We start from the raw sequence: 15513 nt of genomic DNA on the forward strand, positions 1-15513 counted from the left end.
GAGTCAAGATACATGTCTTAACGACTTAACCTCTGATGAGTCCTTAGCTACCCTTTTAACCCTCCTTAGCCAAGTTCCCAGATCAAAGGTGCCGTCACTCAGGTCTCTGACATTGCCGACAAATTTAAAAACATAACCAAAGTGATCCACGGGCTTATTCCTGTCAGTATAGTTGATGTGACACGGATTGGCCTGATAATTGTCCGTTTCATAGCTGGCTAGCCTCTCCCCATACTCTATTGTCTCGACATGATAGACAGTCCCATGAACAACCTTTCCTGGGGCATCTAGGAGAGCTGGATACTGGCCCCATAGCTTGCATTCGTAGCCTGTAATGGTGGCAGGTCGAAGTTGTGGCTCGGTTTCCAAGGCAGACCTCAGCTTCATGACGAACGGGGAGACTTTCGAGCTGGTGCTGGCGTCAACATCCATCATACTACATGAATGTGGAATTAGATATAAACCAGACTATGGTCTGGGGGAATTCTCGAATTCCCAGCATTGTACTCAAGTGCTCCAAACAGCTGCCCTACTTATTATCATTGCTCTCCATCTCCCCAGTCTCCTTGCCGAGGCTATTTTGCACCACACCACGAACTTAAGCACACGCTCCCATTACAATGGCACGAAAGCCTGCACCTCCGCCGCCACCACCTTCCTCGATCCGTGCTACCTGTAGAGGAACTCCGTAACAGCCCATTTCGCTCACGCTAATGGTTCAAAACAGCAAAGAAACCCGCAAAGCCCGTGGCCCCTTCGTACCCCAATGGGAGCTTTGGGATTGGGGTAGAGGTTGAATGAATTCCTTTTGAGTTCCCGTAGCACGAACAGTGCTATGACTATCCGCGAGTTTTCTACGATGGTTGCTGTGTCTTATAACGATTACCTTGCGAGAGCCGCTCCTGGACATCATCCCAAGATGCACAATGCAATCGATGAAGCATACCTTGGGCCGCAATTTGCTGAATGGTCTCTTGATTCTGATTCAACGATCGAGATGCCAAATCGTGGGGGCGCGCCGTGTAATTACCTACTGAGCACTTCCTTCTCTAGCCTTTGGGACATTGGGTCAGCTAACATCACGTCTTCCAGGGGGCTTGGAGAGCATCTCCCCAATATTCAGAGTTCACGAAAACTCCTCCTGGCGCCAGCATATTGAGTTCCTCTGGAACTTTCTGAGAACCGATTTTCAGGTCAACGCCAATACTAGCTGTGGCACACATGTGCATCTTTCACGAGCAGGGGGCTATAGCCTCGCCGACCTGAAGCAAATATGTCAAAGTATCATTCATTTTGATCCCGCATTTGAGGCCCTGTTACCCGAGGACCGACTATCAAACGAATATGCGCGAAGTAATTGGCTAGACAACGCGAATTTCGGCCACCGGAATCTATCTCGAAAGCAGAGCATTGCCGTGATTCAACGCGCTTCCAGCATGAGAGAATTGGTTCTTCTCATGAATCCGGATCACGACAAGATGTTTGGGTGGAATTTTCTTTACAATTTAGAACCCAGAGGGCTAGTCTGAGACCGGGTCCGTAGTAAGGGTCGCCTCATTTCCCGAAAGTAACCGGGCGGCTGATCAACCCCCAAGTTTGAGAAACGGATGATCCATCAGTTCGCGAGCTGTCTTCCTCTTCTCCGGGAGCCAGGTGAGCATATCTCGAACAAAAGATAGAAATGCCTCTCGATCATTCTCTTCGAGGAACGGGGCCTTATCCTCTAAACATCCGGATGGGATCAATTCATTATAGCAGAATTTACCTTGAGAATAGTCAGTATATCAGGTATTGACGTGGGAGATAAATGTCAACGAACCTTCTGCATTGAAGAAAGGGCCACTGAAGAATTCTTGAGCATTATTGCAGAGTGCTCCAGAGTCATTCGTGACAGGCTGGGGCCAATTGTGCTCTGACATAGCCTTTGATTTCGCGAGCAATGCCCCGGGGGGAGGGCCGAGTAAGGCAATCATTTCCGCGAGGTGTGACTTTGCGTCGTATTGGCCGTTTGTATTATGTACCTGCTGGAACAACTCCTTGCTTCCAAGGATATTCCACAACTTGTGAACAGGATTATTAGCCTTCAGCCCAAGCCAGTGATTGTAACTGAAACCAAGGGAAACGAAACGCGCGTTGTGTTGCAATAGACCTCCTGAAAACAGGTCCAGGTTCTTACCAGCACACCAAAGTTCCAAATATCTGCCTTGAAATCCCAACCACAGCCAAGGATTACCTCCGGAGCACGGTAATAGTCCGGTTGGATAGGATAAATGCCCAGTTGCTCTCCTACCATTCCATTTCGGGTAGAGGGTTTGTCCAGTCTTGTTGCGAGCCCGAAATCGGCTATTTTGGGAACCATATTCTTGATTTCTCTCCAGTCAAGAGCACCGAAGTCATTATGGCAGCGGTAGATAGTCCGGCCACTCTCATTATCAACCTTGTATTGCATCGGTTGTTGTCGGTTAATAAAGTCGGTAAGAATGTTTTCGTTTTCAAAGCTTATGAGGATATTCCCTAGCTTTAGATCTGACAGAGTAAATTAGGTCTTGAAATTCCAAATAGGCACAGGAGAACGGCATCAAACACTCACCCGTGTGGACTAGTTTGCACTCTGAGTGAAGATAATCAAGGCCAACAAGGAGAAAATAGATATAGGCCTTCGCAATGGGAAGAGGAATCTTGCGATCAACGAAACGCGTCTGTAAAATCCAGAGAGGCTCTCTCATCGGCTCGTACACAAGGCACATGTGCTTTCCTTCCGGACCAGGTACTTCGAAGTCATCCAGGCACGTCCGTAGAATTACGCGGCCACGATGCTCGGAATGTCGCTGTGCAATATGGCTTTCAATCTCCTTCTCATGACGAGCATCGTCAGCGTTGCTACTGTTAATTATTTTCAGGGCCACGGTTTTTTCAGATTGCCATTTGAGTCTTAGTTATGAGGACCAGTGTTAATTTCTCGTGGTCACATGAAGCAAGCACGCGTTGTTACAGTGTGGGTAAATACCTGGAAATGTCTCGGGCGAGCCACACGGTTGATTGCGATCCCCATCCGATTTTGACAAGTAGTTGAAATTTCTTGGCGAGTACTTCCCCCGGCTTTGCTGGGTAGAAAGTCGCCGAATTGTAGTCAGGACAAACCTCTTCGTCAACAAGTTCCTGTTGAGGAACTGGCGGCTCCGGGAAGGGCGGTAACCGCCAGAGTGGCTTTTTGGCGAAGGAGAACATAGTACGCCTCGATTTCAAGGTCAATCGCAGAAAAGGTGACATTAGGCCATCCAAGCGTTATTGTAATGCTTTGGGAACAATCAAGCACCAGGAGGAAGCTGAGCTTAACCTTCCAGGTCGTCTGGACGATGTGATCCACTCTTAAAAACCAGCTACCGGGAGCCAGTCGTACCTATCCGGGTGATCCATTAAGATGGTGGCGCCCAAGTATCGTATCATCCCCATTCCTTGTTGGTGTCACAGCACCAGGATTGGTGGATACCCGGAGAAAGGAGATACTGTATATCCGCCAAGGCATTACAGTAGAACAATTCAGACTCATTGTGATTTCTATTGGTGCACCCATATGGCTTACTAAACTGTGTTCTGACTTGTTGGGCTGTCAGGAAAATTGTTTATCCGGAATGCCAAATGGTGACAGATCTGTCTTGGCCCGGGAGACGACTGTAAGAGCATGCGATTCGGGCAACATGTCTAAACCATTGGACCAAAAGATCACTATGATCAGACCTGATGGTCTGATCTGCCCGAATCCCACCTTATATACCTAGCAATCTTTGCCTTGGCACCAGTGCACCTAGTGCACGCCGTGACAACTATCTCCCTTCTTGAGAAGAGGCTTGACCGCAAGCCGACTAGCATATATTCAGTAGGGACCCCCAGCCCTAAGCTAGCTAGACTAAGCTAAGCTAAGCTAAGGACTGTGAGCAGGTAGGCGTGGTTCAAATCTGGTAGCGCAACCAGGTCTAGCGGGACTCAACCCAGCCCTAGCACCTATTCAGGTCTAGCGGGACTCAACCCAGCCCTAGCACCCATTCAGGTCTAGCGGGACTCAACCCAGCCCTAGCACCTATTCAGGTCTAGCGGGATCCAACCCAGCCCTAGCACCTATTCAGGTCTAGCGGGACTCAACCCAGCCCTAGCACCCATTCAGGTCTAGCGGGACTCAACCCAGCCCTAGCACCTATTCAGCCTAGTGGGACTACCCGACCCTAGGACTTTTTATCATTGTCACACAATGACACCAGCCGGATTCGAACCACAGCTATCTACCCATCAGGTCTGATCATACTTGTAAGAGCATGCGATTCGGGCAACATGTCTAAACCATTGGACCAAAAGGTCACTATGATCAGACCTGATGGTCTGATCTGCCCGAATCCCACCTTATATACCTAGCAATCTTTGCCTTGGCACCAGTGCACCTAGTGCACGCCGTGACAACGACGTAATCTCCGAATGTTGATGCTTGTTGAAGTGAGTTGTTGATTGGGATGACTATCTGAGACTACCTCGCTACCCTACCTCTATTCTGCTGACGTGATGCAACCGAGGATCTCCACCGGAGCGGATCAACTATGATCCGGGGTCATGTGACCACACGTGATACCCCTGAATAGAGGTAGAGTAGCAAGGTAGTCTCAGATAGTTATCTAATTAATAACTTACTTTAATAGGTTATGAGCCCTCTATTTCTTAAAAATAACCTATATTTAAGTATTTCTTTATTATTATTATATTTAGCATGTTCTTTTTACTCTATACTGCTTAAGTAACTGGCACATACGACCATAGGAAGTGGAAAATAGGGCTTCCCGTCCGCTCAGCCGTACTCAAGCCACTTGCCGGTCAGTTAGTAGTATGGTGGGTGACCACATGCGAATCCTGACTGTTGTATGTTTTTATAACTTTTTGCCATGTTTTGCTCATCAATGGAGTACCTAATTTATTCAATGCTCGCTATCTCTTTCTACCCCCATAATACATTATCATATAGACCCACCAGTGCAGCGATAACTAACCTTCTCCAAGCTCTTACTTTCGCTTACAAAGTCCCTGTTATATTTACCAATAGGACCAATCATGCCGCGTGGATCAAATGGTTATCAGTGAAGTGGTGGAAAAGAATCCGAACTGCGGATGAGACTAAATGAGGGCCGCGGGTTCGTCATCGGGATACGGAGTACAAATACAGCACCGTCCATGCGCAAACAACACGTCGTTGAGAGTTCTATTGAGTGGTTGTGTATTTCACACATTGGATCCATAAAATATGGGCGACGCCAATTCTACAGAGCAAGGCGAATCCGCCGTCCCTCCTTCTGACTATGACTTAGCAAGACCGATATCCTCTACTTCCGGCCTTCGACAGGGACTCACCTCTTACGGAGACCCTCACTTCTCCCTCTTTCTGAGAAAGGTCTTTGTCAAGGCATTGGGATATTCTGAAGATGCGCTTTCTCGTCCCATTATTGGCATCATCGATACATACTCCGGATTCAACCCGTGTCATGGGAACGTCCCGCAGCTTATAGAAGCAGCGAAGCGGGGGATTCATCTGAATGGCGGACTTGCTGTCGAGTTCCCGACAATCAGTGTTCACGAATCCTTCTCGCATCCCACAAGCATGTTCTTGCGGAATTTGATGAGTATGGATACAGAGGAAATGATCCGGGCTCAGCCGCTTGACGCTTGTATTATGATCGGGGGTAATCTCATTCTCTTTTTCTTTTTTTTTTTTTTTTTTTTGCCCAAGGGTGAGAGAGCAGGAGATTAATTGGATCTATAGGTTGTGATAAGACCGTTCCCGCACAACTTATGGGGGGCATTTCTGCAAACAAACCTGTTCTACCGCTTATCACAGGTCCAATGATGCCTGGGAGCCACCGAGGCCAGAGAATTGGCGCGTGCACCGACTGCCGAAATAACTGGGCAGCTTTTCGTGCGGGAGAAATTGATATTGAGGAAATATCGGCGATTAATGAGGAGCTTGCCCCTACTGTACGTTTGGATTGAATTGGAATCTGATGGAATGCTAATGGATGCGAAATAGATCGGAACGTGTGGAGTCATGGGTACTGCAAGTACCATGGCGTGTATCACTGCTGCGCTGGGAATGATGCCACTGCGAGGAGCATCGGCTCCCGCGGTTTCTTCTGCGAGAGCTCGAGTGGCCGAAGAGACAGGAGCAAATGCCGTACATGTCGCACAGGCAAACCGAAACCCCCAGGATATCTTGTCCAAGGAATCCTTTTTGAACGCCATCACTGTCCTGCAGGCGATTGGAGGCTCAACAAATGCCATGGTGCACATCATGGCGATTGCTAACCGACATCCGAAGCTGCAGGGTGTAATCACTCTGCAAACATTCGAGGAAGTCGGCCGCCAGACTCCCTTACTGGTCGATCTGAAACCGAGCGGCGACAATTACATGAATGATTTCCACAACGCGGGCGGAATGCTCGCTCTGCTGCACACTCTCCGTCCACTTCTCCATCTCTCGGCACTGACTATTTCCGGCCAGACTTTGGGCGAGGTTCTTGATGCATCTCCATTCAAAGAATTCCCGCTCTCCCGTCAAATCATCAGACCGCTCTCAGACCCGCTGTACCCATCATCTTCATTGATTGTTCTCCGAGGAAACATTGCCCCCAACGGGGCCGTAATGAAAGCCTCCGCGTCAAAGGACCGGAACCTCCTCTCCCACACCGGGCCAGCCGTTGTCTTTGAAAACTCCGCAGACCTAGCCCGCCGCATCGACGATCCAGACCTCGACGTCACTGCCGACTCCGTTCTCGTGCTCAAAGGAATAGGACCCATCGGAAACCCCGGGATGCCTGAAGCAGGACTCCTTCCGATTCCCCGCAAGCTCGCCTCCGCCGGTGTAAAGGATATGCTTCGTATCTCTGACGGGCGTATGTCGGGCACAGCGGGAGGGACTATCGTCCTTCATATCTCGCCCGAGGCGACGCTGCCAGAGTCACCATTTGGGGTTGTTCAATCGGGTGACTTGATTACCTGTGACGCAGAGGCACGGAAACTCCACCTGGAAATATCAGAGGAGGAGCTGAACGCGCGGATTGAGGCTAGAAGGCAAGCCTCTGTTGCTGCAGGGGGGAAGCCGAGACAAAGAGGGTATCGGGGGCTCTATGAGCGGTCGGTCAACCAGGCCGAGAAAGGAGCCGATTTCGATTTTCTTACTTCTAGTGGAGGACCAGAAAATTAATTACCTTTAAATATATATATATATATATACTTTTGCTCTAAAAGCCTGTTACATTCTGAACTTGCCCGATTTTAAGAGATGAACTTAGCAATGTTGGCAGCCCTGACCCTGTGCCCTAAGCCCTTAATACTACCCGAATAGGGTGTAATGTACGCGTTTCGTGCCGCAACGCGTCGTCGTGCATTTCCGCTCCAACAGCGCTGTGCTATCAACCACTTGCTATTTACATTTGTTGTCTGGGATACATTATGCTGCGAGGAGCACGGTGATACTTCCTCCGTGTCTGTGTGCCTTTTTTAAATATCAGCATCCCAATTCCGTTCTTCACAATGAGCTCCGAAGCAATGCGACCTAGGGGCCGACCAGCCCGTACGTCGCGACCGCAATCAAAACCCTGAGCATGAATGGAACCGTCTGGCTTACGTGGGGATTTCTTAGATACGCCTGGAACAACGGTCTTGACGCACACGCCTAACGGTCGATACACCATCACAGGAGGATCCAATTCGGCGATCCGTATCTACTCCGTCGGACAAGATGGCGAGCCAAAGACGATTGAGGAGGGTGCTGATGGACATTTGGGTATTGGGGCTACAGTACGATCCCCCCCCCCCCGGCCCCCGCTCTCTGTCCCTTTGATTAAATCTACTGGGTAGGCGCAGCTAATCGCTGCAGAATGAATCGTTTTTCATGGGTGCCGAGGATGGCACGGTCTGGCAGTATGAGGTTCAATCTGGACGGATGGAGAAATTACTGGTGCGGTGTGCGTTGCCGGTGCGCGATATAGCTGTTTCGAAAGATGGGGAGTGGGTTGCGGTTGCGAGCGAGTGAGTGTTACCTTGCCGGTAATCGTTCCCGAGGTAGAGATTTCTAACAGCAGCCGGCAGTGAGCTCACTGTCAAACTGGTGAATATCGAGGACATGACCAAGGTCAAGTATCTACGTGAGCAGGCGAAAGGGACAAAACATATCACCTTCGATCCGAATGGACGGTTCGTTGCCGCGTCCTGCACGGACGGAATCGTGTACGTTTACTCTCTCGACTCGGAAGAACCCGAGCTTCTTCGCAAACTAGACGGCATGGTTCGGAGACTCGAGCCGGAGGACGAAGCAACCGCCCGGGTAGTGTGGCATCCGGATGGAACTGCATTTGCATCGGCAGAGGCTACGAGGGACATTGCGCTGTTCTCTGTCGGCGAGTGGAAGAAGGAGATAGCCTTCACTGGCGGTCATAACGGGGATATCACGGCCATAAGCTGGTCTCCAAATGGTGCGCTGCTTGTGACTGCTGCCAAGGACGGCCAGGTTCTTCTCTGGGAAAGCAAAACGCAGAAGATTCTGCAGCGGTATGATTTTCCAAATGTGCTCAATGTCGCCTGGCATCCGACGCAGAACTCCCTGTCGCTTACGACTTCGGACGGGGAGCTGTTTATCTATGATGGTTTCGTGCCGAACGCACACCAGCCTATACTGCAGAAGCCCCTGCAGGCTGCTCCTATCTTCCCCGGGGCTCTGGCTGAAATTTCTGATAATGCGGGACGACCATTAGCAAGCAGGCCTAAGGAAGCGGCACCCCGAAAGGAGAGAATGGGCAGCCCTGACTCTCTCGATGATATTCTAGGCTATGATCAGGAAATGGACGACTTCGTTGAGGATGACGACGGGGCTGGCTATGCGGAGCTTATCAATGGACATGGGAAACGCACAAATGAACATCTCGAGGAGATTGATGGCCACACTGATAAACGGATAATCACTTCCTTCACGAAGCCCAAGGTCCATCCGCCGCTTCAGCCTGGTAGCACGCCTTGGAGGGGAAACCGCCGATATCTTTGTATGCCTATGTCTTGTACCTTTATTCTCACGGGTTGTACTAATGAAACCAGGCTTGAATTTGACAGGTGCTGTTTGGACCGTGGATCAAGAGACGCACAACACAGTGACAGTGGAGTTTTACGACAGAGAGCTTCACCGTGATTTCCACTTTACCGACCCGTATCTGTACGATCGGGCGTGTCTGAGTATGTTGGGAATTTTTTTTTTGGCTGTTGACTCGAGAGAACTGACTCAACCACTTTAGACGAGAATGGAGCGTTGTTCTCCAATAACCCCAAGGACGGCAGCCCCGCTACAATCTTCTACCGTCCCCATGAAACATGGACTGCTCGAGCAGACTGGAGAACCCAACTGCCCCAAGGAGAGCATATTAGAGGTAAGAATCTTCCGGGGCGTTCTAGATCTAGCTAACGTGACCAGCGCTGGCGCTAAGTGAGTCATATATCGTTGCGGTGACGACGAAAGACTACGTTCGTGTGTACACGCTGTTCGGAACCCCTTTCAAGGTATATAGACAGAAGAGCCCAGCCGTAACGTGCGCCGCATGGCGAGACTATGTCATGACCGTAGGAAATGGCCCTCTGGCAAGCGACGGCCGGACCGCAACCCTGCGGTATTCGGTTGAGAACGTGAAGCGCGATGAAATTTGCCAGAACGAAGATGTCGTCGCCCTCCCAGAGAACGCAGAACTCAAGAGCGTCTTCTTTTCCGATACAGGGGTGAGTGAATATATATCTCCACCCGTACGGGGGCCGTGTCGGAAATTTGCAGCTGCTAACGAATCAGGACCCATGCATTTACGACTCCGAGGGCGTTCTGCTGATTCTCCAGCACTGGCGAACCCCGGGCCAGGCGCGCTGGGTCCCGCTACTCGACACCCGACAATTGGAGCGACTTGCCAGCGGGCGCAAGGAAGAAACTTACTGGCCGGTGGCCGTTGCGCAGGATAAATTCCACTGCATCATCTTAAAGGGCGGAGACCAGTATCCTTACTTCCCGCGGCCGTTGCTCAGCGAATTCGACTTCCGGGTTCCCATCACGGACAAGCCCGGCAAGGCGCCAGAGGACGAAGAAGACGGATCTGCAACCCGGAATGACAGAGCTCGGCTCGAGGAGTCATTTGTTCGAAACAACCTTCTCCTCTCTCTCTTTCAGGATCTGCTCTCGTCTACACATGCCACGTCCTCGCAGCGTGCGGAATTGCCGCGGAAAGAGCTCGAGGTGGATAAGATTCTCCTCCAACTTCTGGCGATTGAGTGTCGCGAGGGAGAAGAGCGAGGCATGAAGGCCTTGGAACTGGTGCAGATGATGAAAGACCGCAATGGCAAGATGGTTGAGGCGGCGGTTAAGGTCGCAGAGCGATATGGCCGGGGAGTGTTGGAGGACAAGATCCGGGAGTTGGCTGAGCGCCGATACGCGGGGGAGGACGACGACGACGACGACGAACTAGCCTAATGATTCAATGTAAATGAATTTGATACCATGATTATCTACGTCTGCAGATATCCGAATTCCTCTACCTTGGTGGTGTATGTATAGTAAGAATTCTTGTTAGTACGATGGTTAATAACGGGAAGAACGTCATCATCCTCGCCTCCAATCAGTGTCTTTCTAATTTAACTACCTAGGTACCTTTCCAAGAGCTTCATAACCCTGCCTAGACGCTTGGACTCTACTCCTGCATGGTCAATTAACCAAATTCCCTGTTGACTTTCCGCCTGCGTCCGGTCATCGCGATGCCGAAACTGGTCACCCCGTCGCCGCCCACATCGTCCACGCTGCGCCTCCCCAGCCGCAGCCGCGGCCGATTCCATCGCCAGCCCTTTACATCGTCAAACCTGCGACCTCTGGCTCAGCCGCGTCACGACAGTATTCCCGACCATCTCCCGCAAACATGGACGAGCCTATCGCAATCCCATCCGCAGCCTCCCCAGCCTTCCCTGCTCTTCTCGCCAACCGGGCCCAACCCATCCATAACCGACGGTCTGGGGAACCCCCAAAACGACCATACCCCGCCAGACGAGCGCATTCTAAAGCTGGGAAAGAGTGCGTCCATGCCACACACACACTCACGCCCCTACATATCCCAAATCCTTGCCCGATGAGCTGATAACATGATTGGATTGTATAGCCTTGCGAACCCTCTCGCCGCTCCTCCCGACAATCCTCATAAACCCGCTGCCGCCGCAGATTCTCTCCCCGAGCGTAACGCTGCATTTGTTTCCGTCGACGCATCCGCATCTCCCCACGGTGAAGGGGCGGACGCTTTATCGGGCGGCGCTGTGGGCTGTCCCGGTGGCGTGGAGCAGCGTGCCGCTCGTTGGGAATGTCAAGTTGCAGGTGCTGAGTGAGCGGATTGTTCGGGCGGGGTCGGTGCTGGATCCGGAGAGTAAGAGTGGTACTGTTGATAATAATGTCAATGGGAGGGGGAATGGGAAGGGGAAGGAGTGTGGTGACGAACGGCTAGTAGTACGGTGGAGGACGGAGTCGCATTCCACCTCTACACCTACATCTACATCTACAGCGTCTACGTCTCCTCCCTCTGGGTCTGAGTGTCAGTCTGAGTGTCAGTCTGGAACGAGTCCAAGTTCCATCTCAGATTCAACAGAGAAGAACCCCCCTCCTCCCAGCCCCAGCTCTACCTCTCAATCCTCCACCGCAAACACAACCACAACCAAAGGCCTCGGGTTCCCTCTCGGCGGCGGCGGCACCGCCCCCATCTTCAACCTCCCGCACAACGACCACTTCACGGGCCTCTTCATCTTCTCCTTCGACGCCGAAGGCCGCGTCCTGACGCAGACCATCGAGCATGCCGAGGACGCGCGCGGCTGGGAACGCACCGCCAAGTTCGTGACCCTGACCGACTGGTTGATCGGGAAGGCGAGGGGGTCGTTGGACCTGGACCTGGAGCCGAGGCCGGCGCTGTCTTCGTCGTCTTTGGCTTTGCACGGGGCAGAGGGAGAGGGAGGGACACCGAGAAGGGCTTCGTCTTCGTAGCTCTCTGTCCCCCTTTAACCATCTCTTCCTTCCTTCCCTCTTCCTGTCTTGTTTGTTTGTTGGTTTAAGCGATCGGGGTAAGTTGGATGGTAGAATAATCTCCTTTCTTGTATGATGATGACGAGCTTTGCATGAGGCTTGTATGTGTATGTGTATAAATTAACGTACTCACTGGATGGATGGATGGATGTACCTTGAATTATTTAGCTCTGCTTGTAAACTACCCAAGGTACTAACTGCATAGCAGTAAGCCATAAAGGCATGATATGATATACCTGCCTTGCCTACCGTACCTCTTAGATTCCACACACACACACACACACACACACACACAGAGAGAGAGAGAGAGGAGTAGTAGTATGTACACGAACCCGAAAGAAATGCAAAAAGAACAAAAAACAAAGAGTAATCTAACAACCAATAAACCGGAAAGGAAGGGGAAAAAAAAAAAAAAAAAATCAAGGACGCGGCGGCGACTTCAAAAATAAAAACACCCCACCGCAAACAGCCAACATCGCACCTCCACCAGTCACGTACGCCGCCTCGCGGCCAGCCCACCAGAACAGCGAGCAAAACAGGACGGGCCCCGCCGCACGTCCAATCTGTCCGCAGCTTCTGAGTCTCCCCAGGACGGCACCGCGTTCGCCTTCCTCGGCTTCGAGGCTCCCGAGGCTGTTCAGGCCCGTGACTACGGTGGCGCTCGTCACTGCGAGAAGACTGCCGGCGGCGTAGAGGCCCGACAGGGAGGAAACGCGTGCGAGGAGGAAAAACGAGAGAGTGCATGCGACGACGCCGATGCGGACGGTGAGCAGGGGCGGGAGACGGCGCACGACGGTGCCCTGGAGGAGGGAGGCGATTAGGCCCATCATGGAGAGGAGACGGCCGTTGAGCGCGGAGGGGCTGGCGGTGGTCGCGGTGTTTGCGTAGAAGGTTGCTGTGAGGAAGGGGAGGGAGAACTCCATTCCGGAGAAGGGGAGGAGGAAGAGGAAGTGGATGGTGTTGAGGGTGGAAGGGTGGTTGGTGTGGGTGCGTGCGGTTGTGCTTGTGCTTGTGCTTGTGCTTGTGCTTGTGCTTGTGCTTGTGCTTGTGCTTGTGCTTGTGCTTGTGCTCTGGGACTTGGGCTGCTGGGGGGTGGGTGGCGCGGGAGAGCTATGGGCGAGCTTGCTGAGGCGCGGGTGCGTTTCTGGGAGGCACAGGTACAAGTAGCTGGTTTCGATGACGATAAGGAGGAGCGAGACTCCCGCTGCGGTTGCAAAGGGGTTCGCTGCTACCGTGGTAATGTTGGAGAGGAACGCGCCGAGCGCGGGCCCGCAGGTGAAAGCGATGCTGAAACATGCGCCCACCAGGGCCATGGTGGAGCCCCGCTGGCTTGGGTCGCTTATATCTGTTGCGATGGCATGCGCAAGCTGCACATTGCCCTCACTGAGCCCGCCGACAACACGGCTAGCGAGAAACGTGCGGAAGTCTGTGGCTGCGACCCAGAGCGCTACGCTGAGGGTGTTTCCAACCATGGAGCAGAGCAGCGCGGTTCTGCGGCCATATTTATCGGAGAGCCCGCCAATGAATGGCGCCGCGACGGCCTGGAGGAAAGAAAACAAGGACCCGAGTGCGCCTCCAAGGAGGACGATGTCGTACCGCGAGTCAATCGGCTTTGCGAAGGCGTTCTTGTAGGCGTTTAGGTAGTGGAAGACGCGGTTCAAGAGAGAGGACGGGGCGGGGTCTTGGTTGCGGTAGAAGGTCAGCAGGGAGGGGAATAGCGGTAGAATAAACGTAAAGGATATCTGAGCTGGCTATTAGAGAAAATCCGGTTCAAGCTGAGCGAGGGTCTTACCAAATCCAAAAGTAGAGAGGTCATTAAGACCCTGAGGATCTTTTTCCGCTGCTCTGCGGGGAGAGCCATGTGGACAACAGTGGGAGTTTAAGGAAAGCACAACAAGAGAATGAAATCAGGAGAAAATGCAAAGATGAGCCATGAATAAGCGTTTTAAATACCTAGACAACCCGCCCCTGGAATATATGAATTGGCCAGATCGCATGTGCAGAGCTGAAGTTGTTGTTGCAGTACAGATAATCTAAGCCACGTTCCAGCCGTATGTCATTCTATAGCCCTGTGCCCTACTGCCCAATCGGGTTCTATATACTTCGGCATAATCTTCAAGCTATTTATAGATTCGCCTTTCATCTGCATAGAATATGGAATGCGTTGATGATATTCAATTTAGAATCAAAATATTTCTCATAGTATGTAAGATATTAACAGGAGCTTGGATGTATCAGGAATGTAGCGAAGGAAACAGCCAAGTCACATTCTACCTCGGTTTCAGCATATGTATATACAGTACAGTAACATTGTACACTTAAATAGCACCATAACAATTGACAGTCGTCAGAGGTCGTGGTCCGATGAGTGAGCTAACTCCAGGTATGCGTGTCATCGTGAAAGTCAATGGAAACGAGAGAGAAAGGTCCTGAATCTCTTCCGGAGAAGGAGGTATGACGCCAAAACACCGGAACCTTATGCCATATCGCGATCGTCAAAGTATTAAGTTGGGTAAAATTAGATAACAAGGTTGGATAGCTCAAGTGATCCACACATAGAAGAAGAGCAGGAAGATGGCGAAGAAGAATCCTACCCACACCTTCCAGCCAACACCAGTACGTTCGGCCATGCGCAGCATCCGGTTCATGTTTCCTCGGATGCGGACCCGAGTGTTTTCAAAGGAGTCGTTTAGGTCGGTAATATGAGCTGTATCACGGATCTCTTCTCCAATGGCGAGAGTGATCTACCTTATTAGTATGCCAATGAATCAAAGGATAGAGTTTTTTTTTTGTGTGCTCACATCTTTCAGCATCTTTACTTTGGCGGTGATTCCTTCGACTTCGGCGTCATTTTGTGACTCGAGGTGGGAGAGGACAGCATCGGAGTAGTGGCCCCTAAGGTTGAGCTGGGTGAGTAGCGAATCGAATAGGGTGTATAGAGCACTTTTCAGGGGCTTACTTTGCATTCGGTGTAGCCGTCCTATATCCCCCTGGAGCACTATTGTTCATAGATCGATCGGCTCCTGGGTACCCTCCATAGCCATATCCCCCGACATTGCCTGGGGATCTGCTCGCGGGCCGAGAGTCACCGCCGTAAGAGTCAAATAGGGAGGAGGATCCACGAGGATCGCGCTGATGAAGGTTGGATCGTGGAAATCTGCTTGGGTTAGTTATCGTCGATCGAGTGGAAGTAACATGCTCGTACCGTGAAGCCATGATGAGTAGGGAGGGGGCTTGAGAAAATAAATTATTCCGCTAGACTTGGAGCCATGTAATCTAATGGAAGGACATAGTGAAGAATGTGACCAGGTATGTGTAGCAAGTTGGTCTGTTTGCGGCGAGCGATGCTTTGTTCGCACATCGAAGCCGTTGGGGATAAATGTTGCCACTTGGGCGGTTCTGCGGCG

At 51.5% G+C, this 15513-nt stretch overlaps 8 protein-coding genes across 8 annotated transcripts; 4 read left to right on the forward strand and 4 right to left on the reverse strand.

The window, feature by feature from the left end:
* Window positions 1-3: 3 nt before the first annotated feature.
* On the reverse strand, window positions 4-387 carry P175DRAFT_0437803 (gamma-glutamylcyclotransferase family protein; the record flags this gene model as incomplete). Its single annotated transcript, XM_040893871.1, has 1 exon — window positions 4-387. One exon carries the CDS (start codon window positions 385-387, stop codon window positions 4-6), a length of 384 nt encoding a protein of 127 aa, XP_040752292.1.
* Window positions 388-620: 233 nt separating this feature from the next.
* Window positions 621-1529, forward strand: P175DRAFT_0532266 (uncharacterized protein; the record flags this gene model as incomplete). The annotated part of the gene is made up of 4 exons (XM_040899950.1): window positions 621-675; window positions 728-758; window positions 823-1022; window positions 1093-1529. 4 exons carry the CDS (start codon window positions 621-623, stop codon window positions 1527-1529), a joined length of 723 nt encoding a protein of 240 aa, XP_040752293.1.
* A 54-nt stretch (window positions 1530-1583) lies between these two features.
* On the reverse strand, window positions 1584-3228 carry P175DRAFT_0493218 (putative serine/threonine-protein kinase; the record flags this gene model as incomplete). Its single annotated transcript, XM_040895948.1, has 5 exons — window positions 1584-1765; window positions 1820-2152; window positions 2185-2526; window positions 2591-2931; window positions 3008-3228. 5 exons carry the CDS (start codon window positions 3226-3228, stop codon window positions 1584-1586), a joined length of 1419 nt encoding a protein of 472 aa, XP_040752294.1.
* A 1763-nt stretch (window positions 3229-4991) lies between these two features.
* ilv3C (putative dihydroxy-acid dehydratase) lies at window positions 4992-7280 on the forward strand. Its single transcript, XM_040898913.1, has 3 exons — window positions 4992-5717; window positions 5798-6009; window positions 6062-7280. The coding sequence occupies exons 1-3, from the start codon at window positions 5282-5284 to the stop codon at window positions 7232-7234; spliced, it is 1821 nt and encodes a 606-aa protein (XP_040752295.1). The 5' UTR covers window positions 4992-5281; the 3' UTR covers window positions 7235-7280.
* Window positions 7281-7439: 159 nt separating this feature from the next.
* P175DRAFT_0523757 (WD40 repeat domain-containing protein) lies at window positions 7440-10525 on the forward strand (the record flags this gene model as incomplete). Its single annotated transcript, XM_040899334.1, has 8 exons — window positions 7440-7603; window positions 7673-7830; window positions 7910-8061; window positions 8122-9068; window positions 9121-9255; window positions 9315-9446; window positions 9491-9789; window positions 9842-10525. Exons 1-8 carry the CDS (start codon window positions 7564-7566, stop codon window positions 10523-10525), a joined length of 2547 nt encoding a protein of 848 aa, XP_040752296.1. The 5' UTR covers window positions 7440-7563.
* A 281-nt stretch (window positions 10526-10806) lies between these two features.
* On the forward strand, window positions 10807-12067 carry P175DRAFT_0436517 (uncharacterized protein; the record flags this gene model as incomplete). The annotated part of the gene is made up of 4 exons (XM_040893805.1): window positions 10807-11116; window positions 11202-11473; window positions 11516-11616; window positions 11701-12067. 4 exons carry the CDS (start codon window positions 10807-10809, stop codon window positions 12065-12067), a joined length of 1050 nt encoding a protein of 349 aa, XP_040752297.1.
* Window positions 12068-12296: 229 nt separating this feature from the next.
* Window positions 12297-14107, reverse strand: P175DRAFT_0237271 (putative tetracycline transporter). The gene is made up of 3 exons (XM_040892666.1): window positions 13899-14107; window positions 13229-13848; window positions 12297-13138 (listed from the first exon to the last, which is right to left on the reverse strand). The coding sequence occupies exons 1-3, from the start codon at window positions 13965-13967 to the stop codon at window positions 12526-12528; spliced, it is 1302 nt and encodes a 433-aa protein (XP_040752298.1). The 5' UTR covers window positions 13968-14107; the 3' UTR covers window positions 12297-12525.
* Window positions 14108-14301: 194 nt separating this feature from the next.
* Window positions 14302-15448, reverse strand: P175DRAFT_0501539 (SNARE domain- containing protein). Its single transcript, XM_040897190.1, has 4 exons — window positions 15312-15448; window positions 15066-15263; window positions 14908-15001; window positions 14302-14850 (listed from the first exon to the last, which is right to left on the reverse strand). The coding sequence occupies exons 1-4, from the start codon at window positions 15320-15322 to the stop codon at window positions 14647-14649; spliced, it is 507 nt and encodes a 168-aa protein (XP_040752299.1). The 5' UTR covers window positions 15323-15448; the 3' UTR covers window positions 14302-14646.
* Window positions 15449-15513: the final 65 nt, after the last annotated feature.

This window comes from Aspergillus ochraceoroseus, assembly GCF_002846915.1.
Source record: "Aspergillus ochraceoroseus IBT 24754 chromosome Unknown P175scaffold_4, whole genome shotgun sequence".
Lineage (NCBI taxonomy): Eukaryota > Fungi > Ascomycota > Eurotiomycetes > Eurotiales > Aspergillaceae > Aspergillus > Aspergillus ochraceoroseus.